Here is a 23,986-nt window from a genome sequence, read left to right on the forward strand (position 1 = left end):
CCACACTTTGGGAGGCTGAGGCGGGCAGATCAAGAGGTCAGCAGATCGAGACGATCCTGGCTAACATGGTGAAACCCCGTCTCTACTAAAAATATAAAAAATTAGCTGGGCGTGGTGGTGTGCCCCTGTAGTCCCAGCTATTCGGGAGGCTGAGGCAGGAGAATCGTTTGAACCCAGGAGGCAGAGGTTGCAGTGAGCCGAGATCGTGCCACTGCACTCCAGCCTGGGTGACAGAGGGAGACTCTGTCTCAAAAAAAAAGAATGAGGGCATAGTAAGTGTTCAATAAGTGTTAGCTACTGCTATTCTTCTTTAACTTAAAACAACCAATCACCTTTAGCAGAAGTTCACATGCCCAGGTGTACTGGACAACCCAGGATTTGAGGAGTTTGCATTGCAACCCTCAGTGTCTACATAAATGATCAGAACAGTTCCTCTGGGCAGCTTCCCCAACCCTGTCATTTACTTGCAGCGTGACGTTGGGCAAATTATGTAAGCTCTGAATCACTTACCCATCGCTTTTCTTGTATAGAAAGCCCACTTTCTCCGTCCCAAACTGTTTGTTGCCTTGGTGCTGGTGGATGCTGTAGCCACATCCTGAATTCTTCCGGCTCAGGTGTTCCTGTCCCTCGGACATGCAAAGGAGACGTCAGGGCATCTCAGTGGAAAGAGCCCCATTCTGCAGGGGCTCACTCAGGGAGACTCTTCCAGGGGACCCTGTGGGTCTTCCTTCTCTCCCTCCCTCCATGGTGGGCCTTGGGGGAAGGCATTCCTTTTGGGATGGTTCAGGGGCTGACCTCTCTGCTCTCAAGCTGCAGTGTCCCTCGGAGGGAGTCCCGGAGCTGGGTCAGCTTCTGTAGCTCCTCCTCCTGGGCTTGATGGAGCTGTGGGACAGAGGAAGGGACCCCCATCACCAGCCAACAAATGTGTCAGGTACACAGCCCAGACCCAGAAGAGCAGAGCAGCAGCCTCACTCTGTGGGCAGGAGCCAGCTCTTCCACACCCACAGACTTTCCTGGAAGGACAGGGGGCTTGATCACGTGCCCAAGGGTGAGACCCAACTTACTGCATGTACTGAGACCGCCAGCTTCTCGATGAAGGGGAACAGGCTCTGGGCAGCCTTCCAGCCATCTTGGAAAAAGCTAAGAGGTGTCAGAGGCCAAACAAGGGTCCAGATAAAGATGGAAATGAGAGATGAAGCCAGAAGTGTGGGAGAAGCTGCTGTAAGGATCACAGGGCACCTCAGGGCATTGTAGTCTGACGGTCAAGAACAGACACTCCATAGACAAGTCTCTCTTGACTAGATTCAAATCCCACTTACTAGCAGTGTTATCTTGGAAAATGAGCCTCAGTTTTCTCATCTATAAAATGGGGATAATATAGTACCTGCTCCCAGAAGTGTTGGGGGATTGAGTGAATTGAGATTTGTAAAGTACTCGTGCCTGGCATTCAGTGAGCACTCAATGAGGAGGAGCTGTGAAAGTTCCACCAACAAGATGCAGGCCTCCAAAGAGACTCGCCGGTCTTCCACACCCTGAGAGGGGCCTTGTTCTGTGACACTGGAAGGGTTAGTGGCAGGGACGTGGGGAGATACCTACTTGTGCTGGGCGTGGAAGAACTTGATGAGGCTCTGAAGGAAGTCGGGACCTTGCTTCATCTGGCTCTCCCCAGCTTTGAGCAGATACTAGGAGGAGGGCAGGGCAAGATGTGTCATGTGAGCTGAAGCAGAATCCTGGGAACGAGAGGCTGCAGTCCCCATCCCAGGCTAATCCACCTGGCTGCGACTGGGCCTTGGTGACATCCCACAGGGCCATGTGGCCAGGACCTGAGCTGAGCCTGTGACTGGTCCCCTGGAGAGGCAGACAGGAAGACACATCCCACGCCCCCCTCCCTCATCCAGAGCACCCCTTACCTCACACATGTGCAGCTGGAAGATGCGCCGCTCTCTCTGCGTGTCCTGGGCCACCTCCCCAGGGATCCCTCCTGTCACCCTAGCCCGATCGCGTTCCTTCTCCAGCTTGGCCCTAGACCCCAAGGAAAGAGAAGCCTGAACAACTCTCACCAGCCCCTACATCCTCTTCTGCCAGGGATGCATGAGCAAAGGGGCCACATGGTACAGGAGGCCCTCCTGTGCCAGCTGTGTGGTGGGGCTGGGTACAATGAACAAGACAGTTTAGGGAATCCACAGAGTGGTGGGGGAGAAAGACATGAATCAAATCACAGCCATGCAGAGAACTATGGGAGAGAAAATGGGGATCCAACTTCGTTGGGGCTGCTTCATTGATGTCTGAGGTGGGATCTGAAGCCTAAGAAGCTTGGAGGAAGCTACTGCTGGGCAAGAGAGCTGGACCATATGACGGTCCCAAGGCAGGAGCAACAGTGCCAAGATGGAGAGGGTTGGTGCCCACTGAGGTGAAGAGGTGCCAGACCATGCAGGGTCTAATTCACACCATGTTCTTGGTCTTTATCCCAAGAGTAATGGGAAGGATTTGAAGGTTTTTATGCAGGGGGATGAAGGGCTCAAAGAAGGGCCAAGTGAGATTTGGGGCAAACAGTTCTGATTTTCCTGGAAGGGATTTAACAGCATAGGTGCCTTCAATCTTTTTTATTTGTATTAAATTTAGGGGGTACAAGTGCAGTTTTGTTTCGTGGATATATTGTGCAGTGGTGAAGCCTGGGCTTTTAGAGTACCCATCACCCAAATAGTGTACATGGTACCCAATAGGTAATTTTTCATCCCTCACCTACCCTGCCACCTTTTGAAGCCTCCAATGTCTACTGTTCTGCTCTGTCTGTCCACATGTACCCGTTGCTTACCCCCTACTTATAAAGGAGAACATGCAGTGTTTGACTTTCTGTTTCTGAGTTATTTCAAAGTGCTTTCATTCTTCTGAGCCCAGGCTGGACAGCAGTGGCGCAATCTCAGCTTACTGCAACCTCCACCTCCCAGGTTCAAGCAATTCTCGTGCCTCAGCCTCCTGAATAGCTGGGATTACAGGTGCCCACCACCATGCCCACCAATCTTTTTTTTTTTTTTAGACAGAGTCTCACTCTGTTGCCCACGCTGGAGTGCAGTGGTGCGATCTTAGGTCACTGCAACCTCCGCCTCCCGGGTTCAAGCAATTCTCCTGTCTCAGCCTCCCGAGTAGCTGGGACTATACGTGGGTGTCACCATGCCTGGCTAGTTGTTTGCATTTTTAGTAGAGATGGGGTTTCACCGTGTTAGCCAGGATGATCTCGATCTCCTGACCTCAGGTGATCCACCCACCTCAGTCTCCCAAAGTGCTGGGATTACAGGCATGAGCCACCGTGCCCGGCCGATGCCCAGCTAACTTTTGTATTTTTAGTAGAGACAGGGTTTCACCATGTTGGCCAGGCTAGTCTTTGAACTTGGGCCTCAAGTGATCCATCCACCTCAGCCTCCCAAAGTGCTGAAATTACAGGAAGGAGCCACCACGCCCCACCGTGCTCTTTTTTTAAGTGGAGACAGAAAGCGCTTCCCATCCTTGTAGCTAAGAGTAACGGGGGCCTTCCCTCTCAGAGGTTGGCTGTTTTCCGTCTTTGGAGATGTGTGGATCTGTGTGTAAATGGTTTCCTGGAAATCCCATGCCCAGCAGACTAACCACTCGCAGCCAGGAGAGTATTTCCACATCTCAGGCTGGGTGCATTTGACTCTGAACCCCATGTAAAGAAGAGGGCTTGCTTAATAGTTCTGCTGTCAAGCGGGGGCCAGCCCTGAGCAGAGAAGACAAAGACAGAGTGGGATTAATACAAGTTCTGCTGCTACTAGCTGTCTTCCCCCTTCTGAGCCTCAGACTCCTTATCTGGAAAGTGGAGATTCTTATCCGTAACCACTGCACCCCAGCCTGGGCAACAGAGTAGACCCTGTCTCAAGAGAGTACATGCAGTCAGCCCTCCGTATCTGTGGGTGTAAAGCCTGAGGATATAGGCGGCTGACTAAGGGGCTTTAGCATCCTCAGATTTTGGTATCTGCGGGGGTCCTGGAACCCCCCATGGATACTGAGGGATGACTATACTGACATGGAAAGATATCTGCTCCAGAGTAAATGGACAAAAAGCAAACCACAATATAGTACAGTGGTTAGAAATGTAGATTCTGGATTTGAATGGCAGCTCCTTCACTTACTTAACCTTTATAAAACTTTCTGAAATTGTTTTCCCATTTGGAAAATGAGAATAATACTGTAGTGCCCCCTTCTCTGTAGTTTTGCTTTCTATGGTTTCAGTTATCCATGGTCAATCCCTGTCCAAAAATATTAAATGGAAAATTCCAGAAATAAACAATTCGTACTTTTTTTGTCTTTTGGTTTTTTTTGAGATGGAGTTTTGCTCGTCACCCAGGCTGGAGTGCCATGGCACGATCTCAGCTCACTGCAACCTCCATCTCCCAGGTTCAAGCGATTCTCCTGCCTCAGCCTCCCAAGTAGCTGGGATTACAGGCACCCACCACCACACCCAGCTAATTTTTGTATTTTCAGTAGAGCCAGGGTTTTGCCATGTGTTTCAGGCTGGTCTCGAACTCCTGACCTCAGGTGATCTGCCCACCTTGGCCTCCCAAAGTGCTGGAATTACAGGCATGAGCCACCACGCCCGGCCCAGTTCGTAAGTTTTACATTATGCATCGTTATGAGTAGCATGTGAAATCCTGTATCCTTCTGCTCCATCCTGCCTGGAACATGAATCATCTTTTTGTCCAGTGTATTTACACTGTCTGTCCAGCAGTCTCCAACATTTTGGCACCAGGAACTGGTTTCGTGGAAGACAATATTTCCATGGATGGCAGGGTGGGGGAGGATGGTTTTGGGATAAAACTGTTCCAGCTCAGATCATCAGGCTTAGATTCTCATAAGCAGCATGCAACCTAGATCCCTAGCATGTGAAGCTCACAATAGGGTTCGTGCTCCTATGAAAATCTAATGCCATGCTGATCTGACAAGAGGTGGAGCTCAGGCGGTAATGCTCGCTCACCTGCTAATGCTCACCTCCTGCTATTCAGTCCAGGTTCCTAACAGGCCTTGGACCAGTACCAGTCCATGGCCCAGGGGCTGAGGAACCCTGGTCTATACACTGCCAGAATTACTTTTGCACCAACCTAATATAAGGTTCAGTATCATCTTCAGTTTCAAGCATCCACTGGGGGTCTCGGAACATATCCCCCAAGGATAAGGGGGAACCACTGTAATGACACCTAGTCCTTGGATAATATAATGCATAGGAAACAGTACAGTTCCTGGCCTATGGCAAGCCCTCAATGAACGTAGGATTATGATGTTTCTAATGATGGCGATGATAGAGTGGTAAATACTGGTGATCCCTTTTATACAATTTTTTTCAGTATATGGCACTTTCTTCTTTCTTTTATTTTTTGAATGCTAGTAGAGATGAAAAGACGGTGCTACTTAACTTGGTGTAGATAAGCTGTGAAGTACACAACTTTGTCAATGTACTTCAGCTCTGACAAAATGTACACAGCTTTGACAAAATGGCTTTGTCAATTATCAAAGTTCTGTCCCTCAGCCTCAGCTAAGATAATTCATAGAGATTTTCCGTACAAAGTCTGACATAGTCATTCTGAGATGACCTAATAACTGGGGAGTGCTTTTCTTCCTCTATAAAGTAACAAGTCCCATTCCTTCCCTATCCTCAAAGGATCACCAACATTTTTTAAACATTCCAAATGTTAGAAACATTTTTCCTTCTTATGAGTGGAGTTGCAACAGAAGGAATGAAATAGTGGGTGAAAGTACTTAAATGCTAGTTACTAAGACTGAGATCACTGCAGAAGGAAACTACAGCAACAGTCCAGTGTTATTCATGGGATGGGTACAGGTACTCCTGGTACAGGCAGGAAAGTATTTAAAACAAATCACACACCGACCAACCTTGAAACCTCGAGCCATGCTTAGGTGCCATGTCACCCGTGATGCCTTTTCTGACTACCCTTCCCTCCATTCAAAAAAAATACTTTTTTTTTGCCATCTCTGTGCTAATACTATCATTGTGGCATTACCACTTTGTATTTTAATTATTTATTGAGCTGCCTCTCTTCTTGCCTTTCAAACCAGGGGGCATCCACTAAGGCAGGGATTGTGGGCTGGGATTCCTCACTACTTACCTATAAATTGGGAATAACAATAGCAGCTTTCCCTGCCAGGGAGAATAAATCTGGTAATAGATGCAAAGACCTTACTCCAGTGCCTGGCAAAAAGTAAACTCTAAATAAGTAGAAGCTGCTATTATTACTAATTATTATTATTCTTTTTTAGAGACAAGGTCTAGCTCTGTCTCCCAAGCTGGTCTCAAATTTCCTGGCCTCAAGCAATCCTCCTGCCTCAGCCTCCCAAGTAGCTTAGATTACAGGCATTAGCCACCATATGTGGCTTCTAATTATATATATATATATGTATTATTTACATTTGTTATATAGGTATTATTATTACTAATTTTTTAAATAGAGGCAAGGTCTCACTATGTTGCCCAGGCTGGTTTTGAACTCCTGGGCCCAAGTGATCCTCCTGTCTTGGCCTCCCAAAGTGCTAGGATTACAGGCTTCTAATTATAATTTTCAGGCCCAGGCACTCTGCTAGGCCCTTCACATGTTAAAATGATGGCCCCATAAGGCAGAATCATTATCCTATTTTATAGAAGAGGAACCTGTGGTGAGATAAGTCACTTGTCCAAGTCAAACAGCTGTTAAGTGGTGGGGCCAGGAGCTGAACCCAGGACTGGCTGGTGCCTGAGCCTTAGGGGCAGCCCTGGCAACCAACACTGTGACTCAGGTTTGTTCCATTCCTCCTTCCCTGCCTCATTCCTGAGAGCTGCTGACAGTCACACTGTTTCTTTTCTGAGAGATAACAGTCTCTCTCAGAACAGGGACCATTTTACAGATGATGAAACTGAAATCCAGAGAAGGAAAATGGCTTGCACAAGATTAAAAGCTGGTCAGGGGAAATGCTACCAGCAGATGTGTGGGTTTCTGCCTCTCAGTCTCTTCCTGTGTTATTCTGGTCCTAGTTCTGGCTCAGACGTGGTCAATAAATACTTGCTGAACTGAAGTGCTGAGTGCTTTATATGCGCTATGCTTATTCATCGCCACATTCATCACCCTGCAAGGTATTACTGTCCCTATTTTATAGATGAGGAAACAGACCTGTACATGGAACTGCCTAGATAAACTTGGCCTCTGCACAGGGCCCGGGATGCCTTTCTCAGCAGCCCCATGTGGAGATGGAATCCTCTTCCTATATGAACAGCCAGGGGTGAAGCTCTCAGTGGTATTTGACAGATGCTATCAGGGCCCTGGGCCCTTCCAGCTGCTGCTCAGACTTGTTTGGCAAGAATGTGATGGAATTACATAGCAACTTATGGCTCACGCATATCTGGCTACACCTGGAGCCCGTATGGAAAAGGAATGTACAGTCACCTGTGCCAAGACATTAGCTCAAACTATGTGGCTCCATGGTGGGAGCCAGGAGATCACATGGCAGAAATAGCACTAGACCCAGAAGGCCTGGGTTCTAGTCCAGGTCCTGTCTATAACTCACCGAATAACCTCAGCCAAGCCCCCTTTCCCATCAACTAAATGGAGCCTGGCCTGTAAATGAAAACCTATAGGAAGGTTCAATATAGAAACCTAGGAAAAGCAGACCTGCTTTGGGAAGGTCAGCAGAGTAGAGCTTATTATTTCCATCTGGTAGACGATCCCCGGAAGTCTAAGGGCTTAGTAAAGGTAACTCAGGAAGAAGAGGGCCATGTGGCCCCACAGCAAATCATAAAGACAAGGTCAGCCTGTGCCCTCACTACCCATCCCTGGACCTCCAGTGACAGCAAATGGCCGTGCCCCGTCACAGGCAGGGATGGGGCCCCACAGAGATGGCCACACAGTGCCTACACCCTTCATCACAGGATCTATGCCCACAGCTGGGGTTGGAGATGCTTGTGTAGGGACAAGATGTGGCCTTCCTTCAGACCTGGAGCAGTGCCATGGCTCTGGGAGCTGAGGGAACAATAAAAAGCTCCAGGATCTACTTCTTGAAATTGATGCTGCAGAAATAATTATGAGTAGGGGCAAATATTTAAATCCAAGGATGCTTCTCCAATGACAGGAACAGATTAAATACATGATGGCTTATGCATGTTTTGGCACACCTGTTTGATGTTGTGGAATAATATGTAATGGTGTACGAAGATGGTTACAATGTATTTTTGAATGAAAAAAGCAGATTACAAAATAGTACATTGTTATCTCATTTTTATAAAAACATTTCTTTGTACATAGAAAAATAAATGGTAAAATGTTGGCCAGGTGCAGTGGCTCAAGCCTGTAATCCCCGCACTTTGGGAGGCCGAGACGGGCGGATCACGAGGTCAGCAGATCGAGACCATCCTGGCTAACATGATGAAACGAAACCCCGTCTCTACTAAAAAATACAAAAAACTAGCCAGGCGAGGTGGCGGGTGCCTGTAGTCCCAGCTACTCAGGAGACTGAGGCAGAAGAACGGAGGCGGAGCTTGCGGTAAGCTGAGATCTGGCCACTGCACTCCAGCCTGGGCGACAGAGTGAGACTCTGTCTCAAAAAAAAAAAGAAAAATAAAAATAAATGTTAAAATGTTAATACTTTAGGCTTGAAAATTAAGAATTTTTCTCCTGTTTTTGGGTAGTTTCTCCCCCTCCAACTTTTTTATTTTTTTAATCATGAAAATTGCAATGTTACCCTGACCTTGTAAAAAAAAAAAATTCAAACAACAGAGAGTATTATCCCCCTGCCATGACCCTAATCCTCTGCTAAGGATAATTAATTTTTTTTCTTCTTTTACTTCTCCATATCTTCTGAATTATTCATAATAAGCATAAATTGCTTTGGCAAAATGCAAGAGAAAACAAAATTTTACAAAAAAGCACAAACAATGCTCCACAGTATGGGCCTGGCTGGGCAGAGAGTGAGGGCTGGGATCTGGACAGACTCCTCAGAAGACAGAGCCCAAGGAGTCTCTGCCCAGGAGGAATTGGCCACTGGTTGCCTGAGGCTCCTTCTTTCCCTATGATGTCCCAGTAGCTGGTGAGAGATCTGGAGTATCGTGTGGTGTGCACAGGACACAGGAAGCCTGAGTGTGACATCAACTCCATTTGCTCCTCTAGATATACCGCCTGGCATTGAGGAACGAGGATCAAGGGGTATAAACCCCAGTTCTGCCTCTACCAAGCTGTGGGGCCTTGGGCAAGTGACTTAACCTCTCTGAGTCCTCCTGTGGTAACTGTGATACTAATACCTCTCTCTCACATGACTGGGTGACTGTGAGGACTAAATGGCCAGCACGCAGAGGTGTTCGGTCAGTGCTAGCTCCTCTCCATCCCTGCCCATGTCTGGCACCACTGAGCAGATGGGACTCTGAGAGCAGCATCCTGAGGTCCCTTCACAATAGCTCCTTTGGTGGTCTCATGGCCCAGTCCCCACAATCCAGTCAGGTCTGGGTATAAACAATCCCCTGTAAATGCCTCTACAGAGCTAGATGCCACCCACTTCCGGATGACATGTCTCAGCAGCATTTAGGTTCTTCCCTGTCCAGCCCCCTGCTGCAGTGTAAGCGCTACTCTCCTGGACAAACCACCCTGGCTGTGGCCACTTACATTTTGGTTTCATAGTCCTTCCATGCCTTCTCCAGCTGCTTTTTGGAATCCTGTGGGTTAAAAAGGGACAATTTGCCCAAAGGGAAGCTGGAGCACTGGAATAAACAGTATGCTCTACTGCCTGTAGGGGCACATGCTAGTGTGCTCCCCTGAGCAGCTCAGAGCCATCTCTAACCAGCCCCTGCCCCTACAGTCCTGCTGCAAACCTGCCCCCACCAAACAGGCTCAGTCGACCCCATTTCTCAGGGCTGAGGCTCTCCTCCCAGCAGACCTTCTCCTCCCCGGAGATGCCAAGAATCAGTCAGGTTTGGTGGGCCCTGGCTTGAGGTATGGAGAGATCTTTGGGCTCTACCCTGAGTCCTCTTGCTCAGAAGAGAGATCAGTCATGACCATGAGGATAGGAGGATTAAGGCCAAACTCCCCCCACCTAACTTTATCCCAGCATTTTCTCCTGCCTGGTGCTAGATCATCCTCTTAGAGCAAGGGTACAGGTCAAGGAACATGCGCAGAAAGGTTGAGAAGTCTACCCAAGGCCATACAGCAAGCCAGGGAGACCTGGCTACTCCCCACCTAGCTTGCCTAAGCCTCATCCAGCCAGGCTGCTCACACCCTTCTGAATAAACCTGAGACTCCCAAGGTGAAAAAGCTGCCTGTCTGGTTTGTGTGGTTAGCAGACTGGTGCCAGGCTGGCAGCCTAGGGCAGGGAGGAAACCCTCTTGGGGGAGCATGGCTCCTCCCCTGGGCCATCTGGGGCAGATTGCCCAGGGAGATTATTCTGTCACCTTCTTTGAGCTCCACTCTGCATCCAGCCAAGGGCTGCCAGGCACAGAGAGAACAGAGTATGGGATTCAGGATCCCTAGATTCCCACATGGGCTCTCTACTTCCTAGCTATGTAAACCATCAGCAGGTTACCTAACTCCCTAGGCCTCGAATTTCAACTGCAAAATGGGGATGAGCATACCCACAAAGCCTACCTCATAGTATGGTTGTAAGATTTACACGACATGTTTCACACAAGGGGCCTGGCAGACAGCAGGTCAGCCACCCTAGGCTGACCCGAGCCAGGTCCTCCAGATCTCCCCAGGCTCAGCACTCCCGCTAAGACAGCCCCTTCACTTGGCCTCCACCCTCAGTCCAGCCCTGGCCCCCGACAGTCTCCTGCCCACCCCTCTTTCACTCTGTCCCAACACCACTCCCAGCATGGAGACTCACCTGTCGACCGTCCCTCAGCTGTCCCTTCATCAGACTGTCCAGGGGGAAAGAGACAATGTTGTTCAGGTTCTGAATCTGGAAAAAACAGATGCCCATTCCTACCTCAGGTGACTGGCATCCAGCCCCTAGGGATGCGGGCTATGGTGAAGCATCACTTGGCAAAGAGAGAAGCAGGGAAGGGAAGCAGGGGAGAGGAAGAGATGTCATCAAAGAGATGATAGCCAAGTGAGGAGGGACGTCATGGCAGGAATGCTGAGCCTGGGGAGGACTAGAGGACCCAGCTCTGGGGTCAGCTTAGGATAGCTGACCTGCTGCCCACCAGGCTTCCTGTGTGAAAGGGGGCAGGAGGGGAGGCTGAGGCATGTCGGAGTGAGCCCCTCCCCTGATGGCTCCAGCCTCATTGCTGCACTGCTCCAGCAGCATTCCATGGTCAGTCTCTCCCGTGTTCCTCTCCAGGAGCAGCCTCCCTTCTCCTCTCTGACTCTCTTGAGTTGACCAGTAGAGCACATCTGTTGTTCTGGGCTGGCTAACGCTTCAGAGCCTCCCTTACTAATGGTCATAGAACCCCCTTTCCTGTTGGGAACTCCTCCTCTGTGGTCAGATGGGGTAAACGCAGAAGTCAGATCTGAGCAGGGCACCCCAGCCCCAGGATAGTGGGACTGGATAGGGAATAGGCACACAACCCAAGCCAGCCAATCACAATCCTCTCTGGGATTTTTCTGCCTAAGTCATGGGAGAAAGGCCGTCTTTATTCTGGTAAGATGGGCATCTGGGCCTGCTGGGCTATCCTGCCCACTGAGCAGAGACAGAGAAACTATCTTACAAGGAAAGCCAGCTGCACCCCTGGACTTCCCATTACAGGGGCTAATGAATTCCCTTTTTAAAATGTAACCTAGTTTGAGTTGGGTTTCTGTAATTTCACAACCTAAAGAGGCCTAATATTTCAACCAGCTTCCAAGATACAGCTTGGGTCTTGACTTCTCCTCCAGGAAGCCTCTCCTGGCTACTCCTCCTGCCTGATCTCCCCTTTTCTGAACCATGGCAACACTAGGCCTCTGACACCAGCTGCTGGGTCCTTGAGTTTGTACCATGCTGCTGGTATTTCTTGATACCAGTCCACACCCTAGTTCTTCTCTCCCCCACTAGACTGTGGCTCTCTGAGGCAGTCTGACACTTTCCTGCATCACCAACCCCTGGTACAATGCCCACCAGACAGCAGACCCCCAGGAAACACTAGTTTGACTGAAACAGGGAGAGAAGAGGTAAAGACAAAGAAGGACACTAATTTAATTGAACTCATATACTATTTTTTTTTTTTTTTTTTTTTTTTGAGACAGGGTCTCACTCTGTCACCCAGGCTAGAGCACAGTGATGTGATCACGCTCACTACAGCCTCAACTCCCCCAGGCTCAACTGATCTTCCTACTTCAGCCTCCCAAGTAGCTGGGACCATAGGCATACGCCACCACACCTGGCTTTTTTTTTTTTTTTGAGATGGAGTCTCACTCTGTCACCCAGGCTGGAGTGCAGTGGTGTGATCTCAACTCACTGCCACCTCCACCTCCCGGGTTCAAGTGATTCTCCTGCCTCAGCCTCCTGAGTAGCTGGGATTACAGACACCTGCTACCATACCCAGCTAATTTTTGTATTTTTTAGTAGAGACAGTGTTTCACCATGTTGGCCCGGCTGGTCTCGAATGTCTGACCTCAAGTGATCTGCCCACCTCAGCCTCCCAAAGTGCTGGGATTACAGGTGTGAGCCACCTCACCCAGCAATTTTCATACTTTTTTGTAGAGACAGGGTCTCACTACATTGCCTAGGCTGGTCTAGAGCTCAAGCGATCCGCACATCTCAGGCTCCCAAAGTGCTGGGATTAAGGTGTGAACTGTTGCACCCGGCCTCAAACATTGTTAAAGGCTTTTACACACAGTACAGTGTACAAGGCACAGCTATGCCAAGAGGTATAACAATGACAGATTTTATTAGGTTGATGCAAAAGTAATTGCTGTCTTGCCATTAATATAATAATATTAGCCAACATTTACTGAGCGCTTACCATAAAGTAGGCACTAACTTGCTTAATCCTCATTACCGCTCTGTGAGGTTGGTAGCATTATTATCCCAGTTTCACAGATGAGAGATCTGAGGCTTGGGCAGACTGAGTGACTTAACTTAGTAAGCAGCAGAGTGGGGATTCCAAGATGGAGTCTAAGTCCAAGGTTGGGTGCTTAACCACTGAGCACACTGCCTCTCAAGGGTGATGTGGCCCCTGCCAACCAGGGAGGATGCTGGGTAGGACTGGAGCCACAAGAGCTGGTCCAGTGCTATAGCCTGGAGGGAGACAAGAGGCTTTCCTGGGAGGCAGTGCAGCCAGGCTTATGCTTGGACTCTGGAGTCAGACAACCTGGGTTCAGACCAAACCGTGTGACCTCGGGCAAGCTGCTTAAACTGGAGGTCCTAGTCTCCTAGCCTGTAAGGTGGAGACAACAGTCACACAAGCCCCACAGAGCTGTGCACCCTGGATTGAATGAGTGAACATGTGAAGTAGTGAGAACTGTGCCTGCACATGGGAAGAGCTGCTATCACAGGGTGGCCTTGAGGGGAGGACTTGAAGGACCAGAGAGGAGGCAGTCACCAAGAAGGCCATCAGGAAGCAACCTGAGGCCACTGGGCCATGTGCAGGGGCTGAGAGGCTTGTGGGGCAGGGACAGGTCCTGGGATTTGAGTACAAAGCAGATGTGATTGGGAAAGCAGAGGATAAAGAGGGACTGAGGAGAGGAGGAGGCGGTGGCGGCGGCAGCAGTAGCGGTATAAAGGTAGGACCCCCCCGAGCCTTTCTCTCCTTTATCCCAAAGCTCCTCCAGGGAACTCTCCCTTGCATGGGGCTCTTCCCTGCTGTAAGACCCTCCTCTGCTCCTGGGTGAAGAGAAGGAGGAGAACAGAGAGAGAAGAGTTAGTTGGGTAAGAAGCCAAAGAGAAAGGAGGATTATCCAAAAGAAGGGTCAGGGCTGAAAAGGGACCTCAGATCATGGATCAGAGGTCAAGGGCAAATCGGGAGAAGGAAGGAAACGGACTCTTTCCCAGTCAGGTTCTTAAGACCATGAGATTTACCCTGAGTCCGGCTGAGGGCTGGGCAAGGAAGAGACAGGGGCCTCACCAGGTTCTTAAAGAGTGCAGGCAACCTCGCGGGTGAACACGGCCAAGTTCAGGAAGCCTGTGGACAGCTCATGGCTGTTCTGGGACAGGTGGCTGTTGCCTAAGGATTCCACAGCCTCTCGGTACTGCTCTTCATTCTCCACATGACCTGTGGAGGTACGGACGGGAGCTTCGAGTTAGCTCCAGGCTAGGGCTGGGAGAGGAGTTTCCTGACCAGGCAGAGCACCCAGCAGGCTCACTTACCAAGGCCGGAGCTGTGGATTGCCCGCACAGCCTTCTTTATTCTCTGCAGGATGGCTTGGTCTCCTTCCAAGATCTAGAAGCAAATGTGGACAGAGGTTCAGGGATGCTGAGCTGGAAGAAGGTGCTTCCTTCAGGAACCCTGTCTCTGTGATTCCCAACCCCCACACCCCCAAACAAATACATTGAGTTTTGCTGTCCTCTGGAACTTCTCTCTAGGGTCTTCCTATTTACCCCACCAAATATAAAAAAACACACAGAAACCAGAGACCAGTCACACCACTCCAAGAAGACCACGGACTTTTCTCCCTGAATCCAATGCAACATAAATGTAGTGAGTCAAAGTCATGTGGCAAGACAGGGTGTGCCAGGCCGGGGTTTGAATCTTGCCTCTGGCGCTAGCTGGTGTGTCCGTTAGACAAATCTGTTAACTTCTCTTAGCCTTAAAGTGCCTTGTCTACAAAATGGGGATGATACTAGGGGACTTGTGGAGTTGCTGAGCAGATGAATAATTTGTAAATACGTACAAAATGTTGAGCAAAAGGCCAGAGGGGAGAACACAGACATCTCTATCTTCCCTTAAGATAAAAGCAGGGGACACTTGTTCACCAAACCCCAGGCTCAATAAACAGTTATGTCAGGACAAGGAGGAAGAGGCCAGGATGCTATGGGTGAGCAGAGAGGGGTTGGAGGCATTCAGTTACCTGGATCTGGGGAGATGGCAGAGGGTGGAGGGAGCATACTTCAGCCCCACTGAGGAGAACTGGAGAGACAACACCAGATAACCCCAAAGCCCAGAGACTGCAGAACAAACATCAGAATGTGGGAAAGGCCAGAGATGTGATGACAAGAAGCAAGTCTCACATGTCCCAGGCAGGCTCAGCCTAGATGAGCAACTTCCTAGACACACTCCCTCTTTCAGTGGGGGGTGGAAGTTGACAACCTCATGAAATCCTTGTGAAATGCACAGTTAACTTGGAAAGCACAGAATGTCAGAGCTGGAAAGGGCCCATAGATGAGACAACTGAAGCCAAGAGAGGGGAGGCCCTTACCCAGAGTCACATGGTAGGGAAGCCGCAGAGCTGGGCTTCCCAGGTGCAACAGAACAGTGTTCCATCCATGTACCACAGCCCCACCCTGACCCCAGCCCAGCTGTTCTTTCCAATGACAAAAATAAAATGGGATCAGAGTCTGATTTCCAGAGTTACATGACAAGAGTTAGTAAACACATTCGAAATGGTACCGCCAAAGATGCAAAATGATACCCACAGGAGGACATCCATGGGGCAGACCTCAGAGGCAATGTGGAGTGTTCTCAGAGGCCTGTGGCACGTGGGAAGCCTCTGGAGTAAGGGGGGTCTAGTTTTGAAGCTCAGCTCCAGTACTTGGGGGCTATGTGACCTTGAACAAGTTGCCTATTCTTTTTTTTTTTTTTTTGAGACAAAGTTTTGCTCTTGTTGCTCAGGCTGGAGTACAGTGGCACAATCTTGGCTCACTGCAACCTCTGCCTCCCAGATTCAAGCAATTCTCCTGCCTCAGCCTCCTGAGTAGCTGGGATTACAGGCGCCTGCCACCTGGCTAATTTTTTGTATTTTTAGTAGAGACGGGTTTTCATTGTGTTGGCCAGGCTGGTCTCAAACTCCTGACCTCAAGTGATCCACCTGCCTCGGCCTCCCAAAGTGCTGGAATTACAGACATGGGCCACCGTGCCCAGGTACAAGTTGCCTATTCTTTCTGAGCTTCCTGATTAGCCACGTGTAAAATGGGGAAATCGATGCCTACCTCTCAGGGTTGGTATGAGGGCTATATGTATGAGAGGATGCACATACAGGATTTAGCTTGGTGCTGGACATGGAGTATGTCCTCAATGAACAGCACCAGTGATCATTATCATCAGCTGCTGCTGATGCTAGAAAGGTCTGCCAAGTTCTGGGTTCTTTTCCTACAGGGGCCAGAAACCTAACATTCTCCTCCTCAGGTGTGAACTTGAGACACTTTCATATTTGAGACCCGTGGAGGCCCATCCCAGGGCTGAAGAAAGAAAACAAAAGAATCAGGTAGATTAAGGAGAGGGCAACATATTTGAGTTGGTTAAAACATGAGGCTGGGCATGGTGGCTCATGCCTATAATCCCAGCACTTTGGGAGGCCGAGGCAAGAGGATCACTTGAGACCAGGAGTTCAAGACCAGCCTAGGCAAAATAGTGAGACCTTGTCTCTACTGAAAAGAAAAAATAAATAAATTAGCTGGGTGTGGTGGTGTGCACCTGTAATTTCAGCACTTGGGGAGGCCAAAGCAGGAGGATCACTTGAGTCAAGGACTTCAAGACCAGCCTGGACAACTTGGCAAAACCCCATCTCCATGTGGTGGCATGTGCCTATAGTCCCAGCTACTTGGGAGGCTGAGGTGGGAGGATCACCTAAGCCTGGGGAGGTCAAAGCTGCAGTGAGCCCTGATTGTGCCACTGCACTCCAGCATGGGTGACAGAGGGAGACCCTATCTCAAAAAACAAAGCAAACAACAAAAAACAACCAAAATGTTTCTTACTAAAGGGACAAAGACAAGGAGGGGAGAACATTTCTTTCTAAACTGGTCAACAGAAAAAGAAAAAAAAAAAAAAAAAAAGAGGAGAGAACATGGCCATCTCTATGGTTCCCCAAAATCCAGATGGGGAAACAGAAGCATGTGTTTACCAAATCCCTTGGTCCCCATCTTGAAACCTGGAAAGCTAAAAGATGAGTAATTTAAAGAGCTATGATTTTGCTCTAAAAGACAATTCAGGTCAAACATATGAAGAACTGGGCCAGCACAGTGTGGCTCACGCCTGTAATCCTAGCACTTTGGGAGGCTAAGGTGGTGGATCACCTGAGGTCAGGAGTTCAAGACCAGCCTGGCCAACATGGTGAAACACTGTCTCTACTAAAAATACAAAAATTAGCCGGGCATAGTGGCGCACACCTGTAATCCCAGCTACTCGGGAGGCTGAGGAAGGAGAATCTCTTGAACCCTAAGAGGTGGAGGTTGCAGTGAGCTGAGATTGCACCACTGCACTCCAGCCTGCACAACGGGAGTGAGACTTCATCTCAAAAAAAAAAAAAGGATATGAACAATTTCCAAAGAGATTTCCAAAATCCCTAGAGGGCAGATCCATGTGCCTAGCACACAGAAGGTGTGTGCTCAATAAATGTTACCTAAATGAATGACGGTTTGCAAAGTCCTGGGACATGGACCTGAGAGGAATATGTTCTGCTCTAGATACATTTTAAGGAGTCTTCCCATCCCATGACACCCATTTTCTGAAAACTGCCCTCCTTTCCTCTGGAGGTGGACCCCTGCAGCCTTGTTTGTTCTAGCCAGACTCAACAGACACCTGATTCAAGCTAAACCAATCAGATTCTCTCTCCCACCTGATCCAAGCTGGACCAATCAGAGTCTCTCTCCAAGGACTTTGGAAGTGGGCTCTGGAAAGCTAGTTAACTGACTGAAATGCTAAAGCTGGGATGTCCTTCCTGCCACATGCAGAGAGAAAAGAATGGAGCAGATGTGTAGAAAGAAGTGAACAAGCCGCATACTGCCACAGCAAGGCAGAAGAGGAAGAACGGTGCTGGTTTCTGGCAACTTTCCAGATGCTGCCTCTTCAGAGGCAACCTCCACACATCATGTCTTTGGTGAAATTCCATAAAATACCCCTGAACCCACCCAACGAAGTTCCTTTAAGCAAGTTTGAGATTTCCCTTCCCTGTAATGTGGCAGAGATCACTGGGTGGCTCCCAGCGTCCATTCTCTCTTCTTCCTCCACAAGAAACCTGACTTTTCAGATGGTCACTTGGCCACCCAGAATAAAGACTACATTTCCTACCTGGCAGCTAACTGTGGTCATGGGACTAAGTCCTGGCCATGGAATATAATATTTTATTTGTTAACTTCCAAAAGGTATCTTACAAAGAAGGGAGATAACCCCCAAACTCATCAAGTTGTATACACTGACTATGTACAACTTTTTACATGCCAATCCTACCTCAATAAAGTGGCTTTAAAAAAATAAAAAAAATAAAAGGAAGGGAGGAACTACACACCTGTTAGAATGGCCAAAATCCAAAACACTGACAACACCAAATACTGCCAAGGGAGGCCGGGCGCAGTGGCTCACACCTGTTAATCCCAGCACTTTGGGAGGCTGAGGCGGATGGATCACTTGAGGTCAGGAGTTAGAGACTACTAGCCTGGCCAAGATGGTGAAACCCCGTCTCTACTAAAAATACAAAAATTAGCCAGGCATGGTGGTATATCCCTGTGGTCCCAGCTACCCGGGAGGCTAAGGCAGGAGAATCACGTGAACCTGCGAGGCAGCGGTTGCAGTGAGCCGAGACAGTGCCATTGCACTCCAGCCCAGCCATCTAAAGAAATACACACACACATGCAAAAAAAACAAAACAAAAAAATAACAAAACACAAATACTGGGAAAGATGTGGAGCAACAGAAACTCTCACTGTTGGTGAGAATGCAAAATGGTACAGCCACTTTGGAAGACAGTTTGACAGTTTTTTAACTAAACGTACTCTTGCCAAATGATTCAGCAATCATACTCCATCATATTTTCTCAATGAGGTAAAAATGTATGAACACCTGCACACGGATGTTTATGTCAGCTTTATTCATAATTACCAAAATCTGGAAACAACCAAGATGTCCTTCAGTAGGTGAATGGATAAAGAAACTGTCATACATCCAGAGAGTGAAATATTATTCAGCACTGAAAAGAAATGAGCTATCAAACCATGAAAAGATGCAGAGGAAAGTTACATGCATATCACTAAGTGAAAGAAGCCAATCTGAAAAGGCTGCTACGGCTGGGCGCGGTGGCTCACGCCTGTAATCCCAGCACTTTGGGAGGCTGAGGTGGGTGGATCCACGAGGTCAGGAGTTCAAGACCAGCCTGGCCAAGATGCTGAAACCCCCATCTCTACTAAAAATTAGCCATGCGTGGTGGTGGGTGCCTGTAATCTCAGCTACTCGGGAGGCTGATGCAGGAGAATTGCTTGAACCCAGGAGGCGAAGGTTGCAGTGAGTCGAGATCGCACCCCTGCACTCCAGCCTGGGTGACAGAGTGAGACTCTGTCTCAAGTAAAAAAAGAAAAGGCTACTACATGATTTCAACTATATGATATTCTGGAAAAAGCAAAACTACGGAGACAGTAAAAAGATCAGTGGTAGCCAGGGATTGGGGGAGGGATGAGGAACAGGTGAAGCACAGAAGCTTTTTAGAGCAGGGAAATATTTCTGTATGATGCTATAATGGTGGATACATGGAATTATACACTTGTCCAATCCCACAGAATGTACAATACTAAGAGTGAACTCTAATGTAAACTATGAACTTTTGGTGATGATGTGTCAATGTATGGTCATTGACTGAAACAAATGTACCACTCTGGTAAGAGCTGCTGACAGACAGGGAGGCTGTGTGTATATGGGAACTCTATGTACTTCCTGCCCAATTTTGCTGTGAACCTAAAACTGCTCTAAAAAATAAAGTCAATTTTTTTTTAATTAAGAAAAAAAGGGGCTGGGGTGTGGTGGCTCACGGCTGTAATCCCAGCACTTTGGGAGGTTGGGGCTGGAGGATTGTTTGAGCCTAGGAGTTCGAGGCCAGCCTGGGCAACATAGTGAGACTCTGTTTCTGCAAAAAATAAAAAACCAGGCATGGGGGCATGTGCCTGTAGTTCCAGCTACTCAGGAGGCTGAGGTGGGAGGACTGTTTGACCCCAGGAAGTTGACACTACAGTGAGCCGTGATCGTGCCACTGCACTCCAGCCTGGGCAACAGAGCGAGACCCTGTCTCAAAACACTGCCCCCCAAAAAAAGAAACAAAAGAAAAAAGGTGAATGCAAGGGTACCCCTCTGTCACCCCTTTCTTCTGGCTACAATGTGCTTGCGATGTCTAGAGCTCAGGCAGCAATCCCGGACCATGAAGTAGAAACCATTTGTAATGGATGGTGGAGCAACAGGGTATCAGCCTTGTCCTGAGTGATTAGAAACTACGCTAGCAGCCTCGGTCTACTTATCTGTGGACTTCTTTAATGTGAAAGAGAAATCTCTTATTTGAGCCACTGTTATACTGGGTATTCTGCCACTTGTAGCTGAAATTAGTTTTAACCAGTACAGGGAGACAAGTCACCCGAATCATTCACAGACTGTTTTTATTTTTATTTTTATTTTTTTGAGAAGGAGTCTTACTGTGTCACCCAGGCTGGAAGTGCAGTGGCGCCATCTCCGCTCACTGCAAGCTCCGCCTTCCGGGTTCCGCCATTCTCCTGCCTCAGCCTCCTGAGGTAGCTGGGACTACAGGTGCCCGCCACCATGCCTGGCTACTTTTTTGTATTTTTTAGTAGAGACGGGGTTTCACCATGTTAGCCAGGATGGTCTGGATCTCCTGACCTCGTGATCCGCCCACCTCGGCCTCCCAAAGTGCTGGGATTACAGGTATGAGCCACTGCGCCCGGCCACAGACTGTTTTTTGATGCCCTTGTCAGACAGACATCTATCAGGAAACGGCTTCCCAGCCAGATACCCTTCCCGTCCCTATTCCTCTTGGCTGCCAAGTTCATGTGGCTGTTTAGTCATTCAACCAGTTATTGAGTGCCCACTACACCCTGTGTAAAAAAGACACAATCTCAGCTGGGCACAGTGGCTCACACCTGTAATCCCAGCACTTTGGGAGGCCAAGGCTGGCGGATCATAAAGTCAAGAGATCGAGACCATCCTGGCTAACACGGTGAAACCCTGTCTCTACTAAAATTACAAAAAATTAGCCAGCGTGGTGGCATGTGCCTGTAGTCCCAGCTACTCGGGAGGCAGAGGCAGGAGAATAGCTTGAACCCGGGAGGCGGAGGCTGCAGTGAGCCGAGATTGCGCCATTGCACCCCAGCCAGGCGGACAGTGCCAGACTCCGTCTCAAAAAAAAAAAAAAAAGACACAATCTCACACAATCTCAGCTCTCAAGAACATCATCATTGAAGGGAAGAAAAAGCCATTATAGGCCAGGCGAGTGGCTCACGCCTGTAATCCCAGCATTTTGGGAGGCCGAGGCGGGTGGATCACGAGGTCAGGAGATCGAGACCATCCTGACTAACACAGTGAAACCCCGTCTCTACTAAAAATACAAAAAATTAGCCAGGTGTGGTGGCGAGCACCTGTAGTCCCAGCTACTCAGGAGGCTGAGGCAGGAGAATGGCATGAACCCGGGAGGCGGAGCTTGCAGTGAGCTGAGATCACACCACTGCACTCCAGCCTGGGCGACAGAGCGAGACTCTGTCTCAAAAAAAAAAAAAAAAGAAAAGAAAAAAAGAAAAAGCCATTATAAGCAGGGAAAACAGAGCCATGTCTGCTTTGAAGGAATGAGGAAGGCTTCCCTTGAACTGTGAGGCTTAACTCTGGCCCCTGGACAGGCAGAAAAGAGACTAAAGAGACTGCACTGTGAGGTAGAGGGGAGGGAATGCTTGGTATAAATGGTAGGACTGCCAGGAAGGCTTGCTCTGGGAAGAATGGGCAAGGAGAGGAACATAGTTCCTCCATTCATTCATTCATCTCAACAAGCATTTCTTGGTGACTATTTCAGCCAGGCATGGTGCCAGATGGTAGGGACACATAAGACACAGCCCCTTCCTTCAAGAGCCCCACAGACTTCAGAACATGCAAGTGCCCAAAGGGAGCATGAAAAGGGAAAAGTTCTAATGATTCCTTTCTCAAGAAAATATCTGAAAACCATTCACACTGGGGTATAAATGACTGATAACATCTATCCCGTGGTGTAATAGGGCTCAAAGATTTAAGCTAAAGAAATGCAGGGTTTTTTTTTTTTTAATCTACTCATCTGCACACCGATAAAAAAATTTAGTTTTAAGGAGACAATTCTGATAGTAGCCTGGGGAAAGGAAGATATTGTGGGGAAAGGCAGAGAGGTTTCCAGAGTGCTGTGATGAGTCAGTAGCTAAGATTCTAGCCCCAGCCTCTCCGAAAGTATCTCCTTGGGTGATATTAGCCCAGTTAGTTTTCTAAACTTCCTCTCTTTAAAACATTTTTTTTTTTTTGAGATGGAATCTCTCCCTGTCACCCAGGCTGGAGTGCAATGGCGCAATCTCGGCTCACTGCAACCTCCACCTCCTGCCACCACTCCCGGCTAATTTTTTTGTATCTTTAATAGAGATGGGGTTTCACCATGTTGGCCAGGCTGGTCTCAAACTCGTAAACTCGTGATCCACCTGCCTCGGCCTCCCAAAGTGCTGGCATTACAGGTGGAAAAAATTCATTCTCTGCTTAACTCACAGAATTACTGTGAGGCTTAATGAGATCACAAACATGGCAGCATGTGGCAAGGCTTGAGGCATTTGGAAAGCATGAGCATGGTTCTTACTGTGGTTTGTTTTCTGCCTCTGTGTGAGATCAGCCCTCATTCCCCATGAAACTGGAGAGATTAAGGAAAAGCCGGGTGTGGTGGCTCCCTCCTATCATCCCAGCACTTTGGGAGGCCAAGGTGAGAGGATCGCTTGAGCCCAGGAGTTCAAGACTAGCCTTGGTAACAAAGTGAGACCCCATCTATACCCAAAAAAAAAAAAATTTTTTTTTCGAGACAGAGTCTCTCTCTCTTGCCCAGGTTGGAGTACAGTGGTGTGATCTCGGCTCACTGCAACCTCCGCTTCCCAGGTTCAAGCAATTCTCCTGCCTCAGCCTCCTAAGTAGTTGGGACTACAGGCGCCCACCACCATGCCTGGCTAATTTTTGTATTTTTAGTAGAGACAGGGTTTCGCCATGTTGGCCAGGCTAGTCTCGAACTCCTGACCTCAAGTGATCCTCCTGCCTTGGCCTCCCAAAGTGCTGCGATTACAGGCATGAGCCACTGCACCCGACCATCTACAAAAAATTAAAAAAGAAAAAAATTAGCCAAGTGCTGTGACACACACCTGTAGTCCCAGCTATTTGGGAGGCTGAGGTGGGAGGATCCCTTGAGCCCAGGAGTTCGAGGTTGCAGAAAGCTATAATCATGCCACTGCACTCCAGCCTGAGTGACAGAATGAGACCCTGTCTTTAAAAAAAAAAAAAAAAAAAAAAAAAAAAGCCTCTAGGTTCAGGTGGGCCCATTTAATCCCTATAGTTAGCGATTCTCAAGGTGGGGGCCCTCAACCAGCAGCAGCATCACCCAGGAACTTGTTAGAAAAGCAAATTCTCCAGCTGAATCAGAAAATCTGTGGGTGAGGTCCAGCAATCTGTGGTTTAACAAACCCTCCAGGTGATTCTAATGCATGCTAAAGTTTGGGAATTTACTGTTCTAATTCTCTTCAGAGATGCAGTACATCATCATTGCTAAAAGTATGGGGCTGTCCCCAAACTACCTGGATTTGAATTCCAGCTCCACCAGGTACCTGAGGTGACCTCTCAGTCCCTCAATTTCCCCATTCATAAAATGAAGATGATAATATTGCCTACCACATAAGGTTGTTGGGGAGATTAAGTAAATTCTATAGGTAAAGTCCTTAGAATACTGTCTACTATTTGATAACTAAAAATGTCATCTACTTCAAAATTAAATTAAATTTGGTTTAGGAATTTCTCAAGTTTCATTGAATTAATTAAACATATCTCCCCACACTCCCAACTCCATGTTGATCCTCATCAGCAAGCTGTGAGGAACCACAGGTGGAGAGGGACCATAGCAGACCTCTGCCACCAGGC

General features: G+C 48.4%; 1 protein-coding gene across 1 annotated transcript in view; it reads right to left on the bottom strand.

The window, feature by feature from the left end:
- ASAP3 (ArfGAP with SH3 domain, ankyrin repeat and PH domain 3) overlaps positions 1-23,986 on the bottom strand; it is a 54,023-nt gene that overhangs the window by 11,694 nt on the left and 18,343 nt on the right. The window contains 10 exon segments of the mRNA XM_030913473.1: positions 511-620; positions 796-882; positions 1,065-1,140; positions 1,597-1,682; positions 1,911-2,022; positions 9,648-9,697; positions 10,861-10,935; positions 14,018-14,035; positions 14,037-14,164; positions 14,260-14,332. Of these exon segments, the coding sequence (XP_030769333.1) occupies positions 511-620; positions 796-882; positions 1,065-1,140; positions 1,597-1,682; positions 1,911-2,022; positions 9,648-9,697; positions 10,861-10,935; positions 14,018-14,035; positions 14,037-14,164; positions 14,260-14,332 (815 nt within the window).

The sequence above is a fragment of the Rhinopithecus roxellana genome, chromosome 12 (genome assembly GCF_007565055.1).
Source record: "Rhinopithecus roxellana isolate Shanxi Qingling chromosome 12, ASM756505v1, whole genome shotgun sequence".
NCBI lineage: Eukaryota > Metazoa > Chordata > Mammalia > Primates > Cercopithecidae > Rhinopithecus > Rhinopithecus roxellana.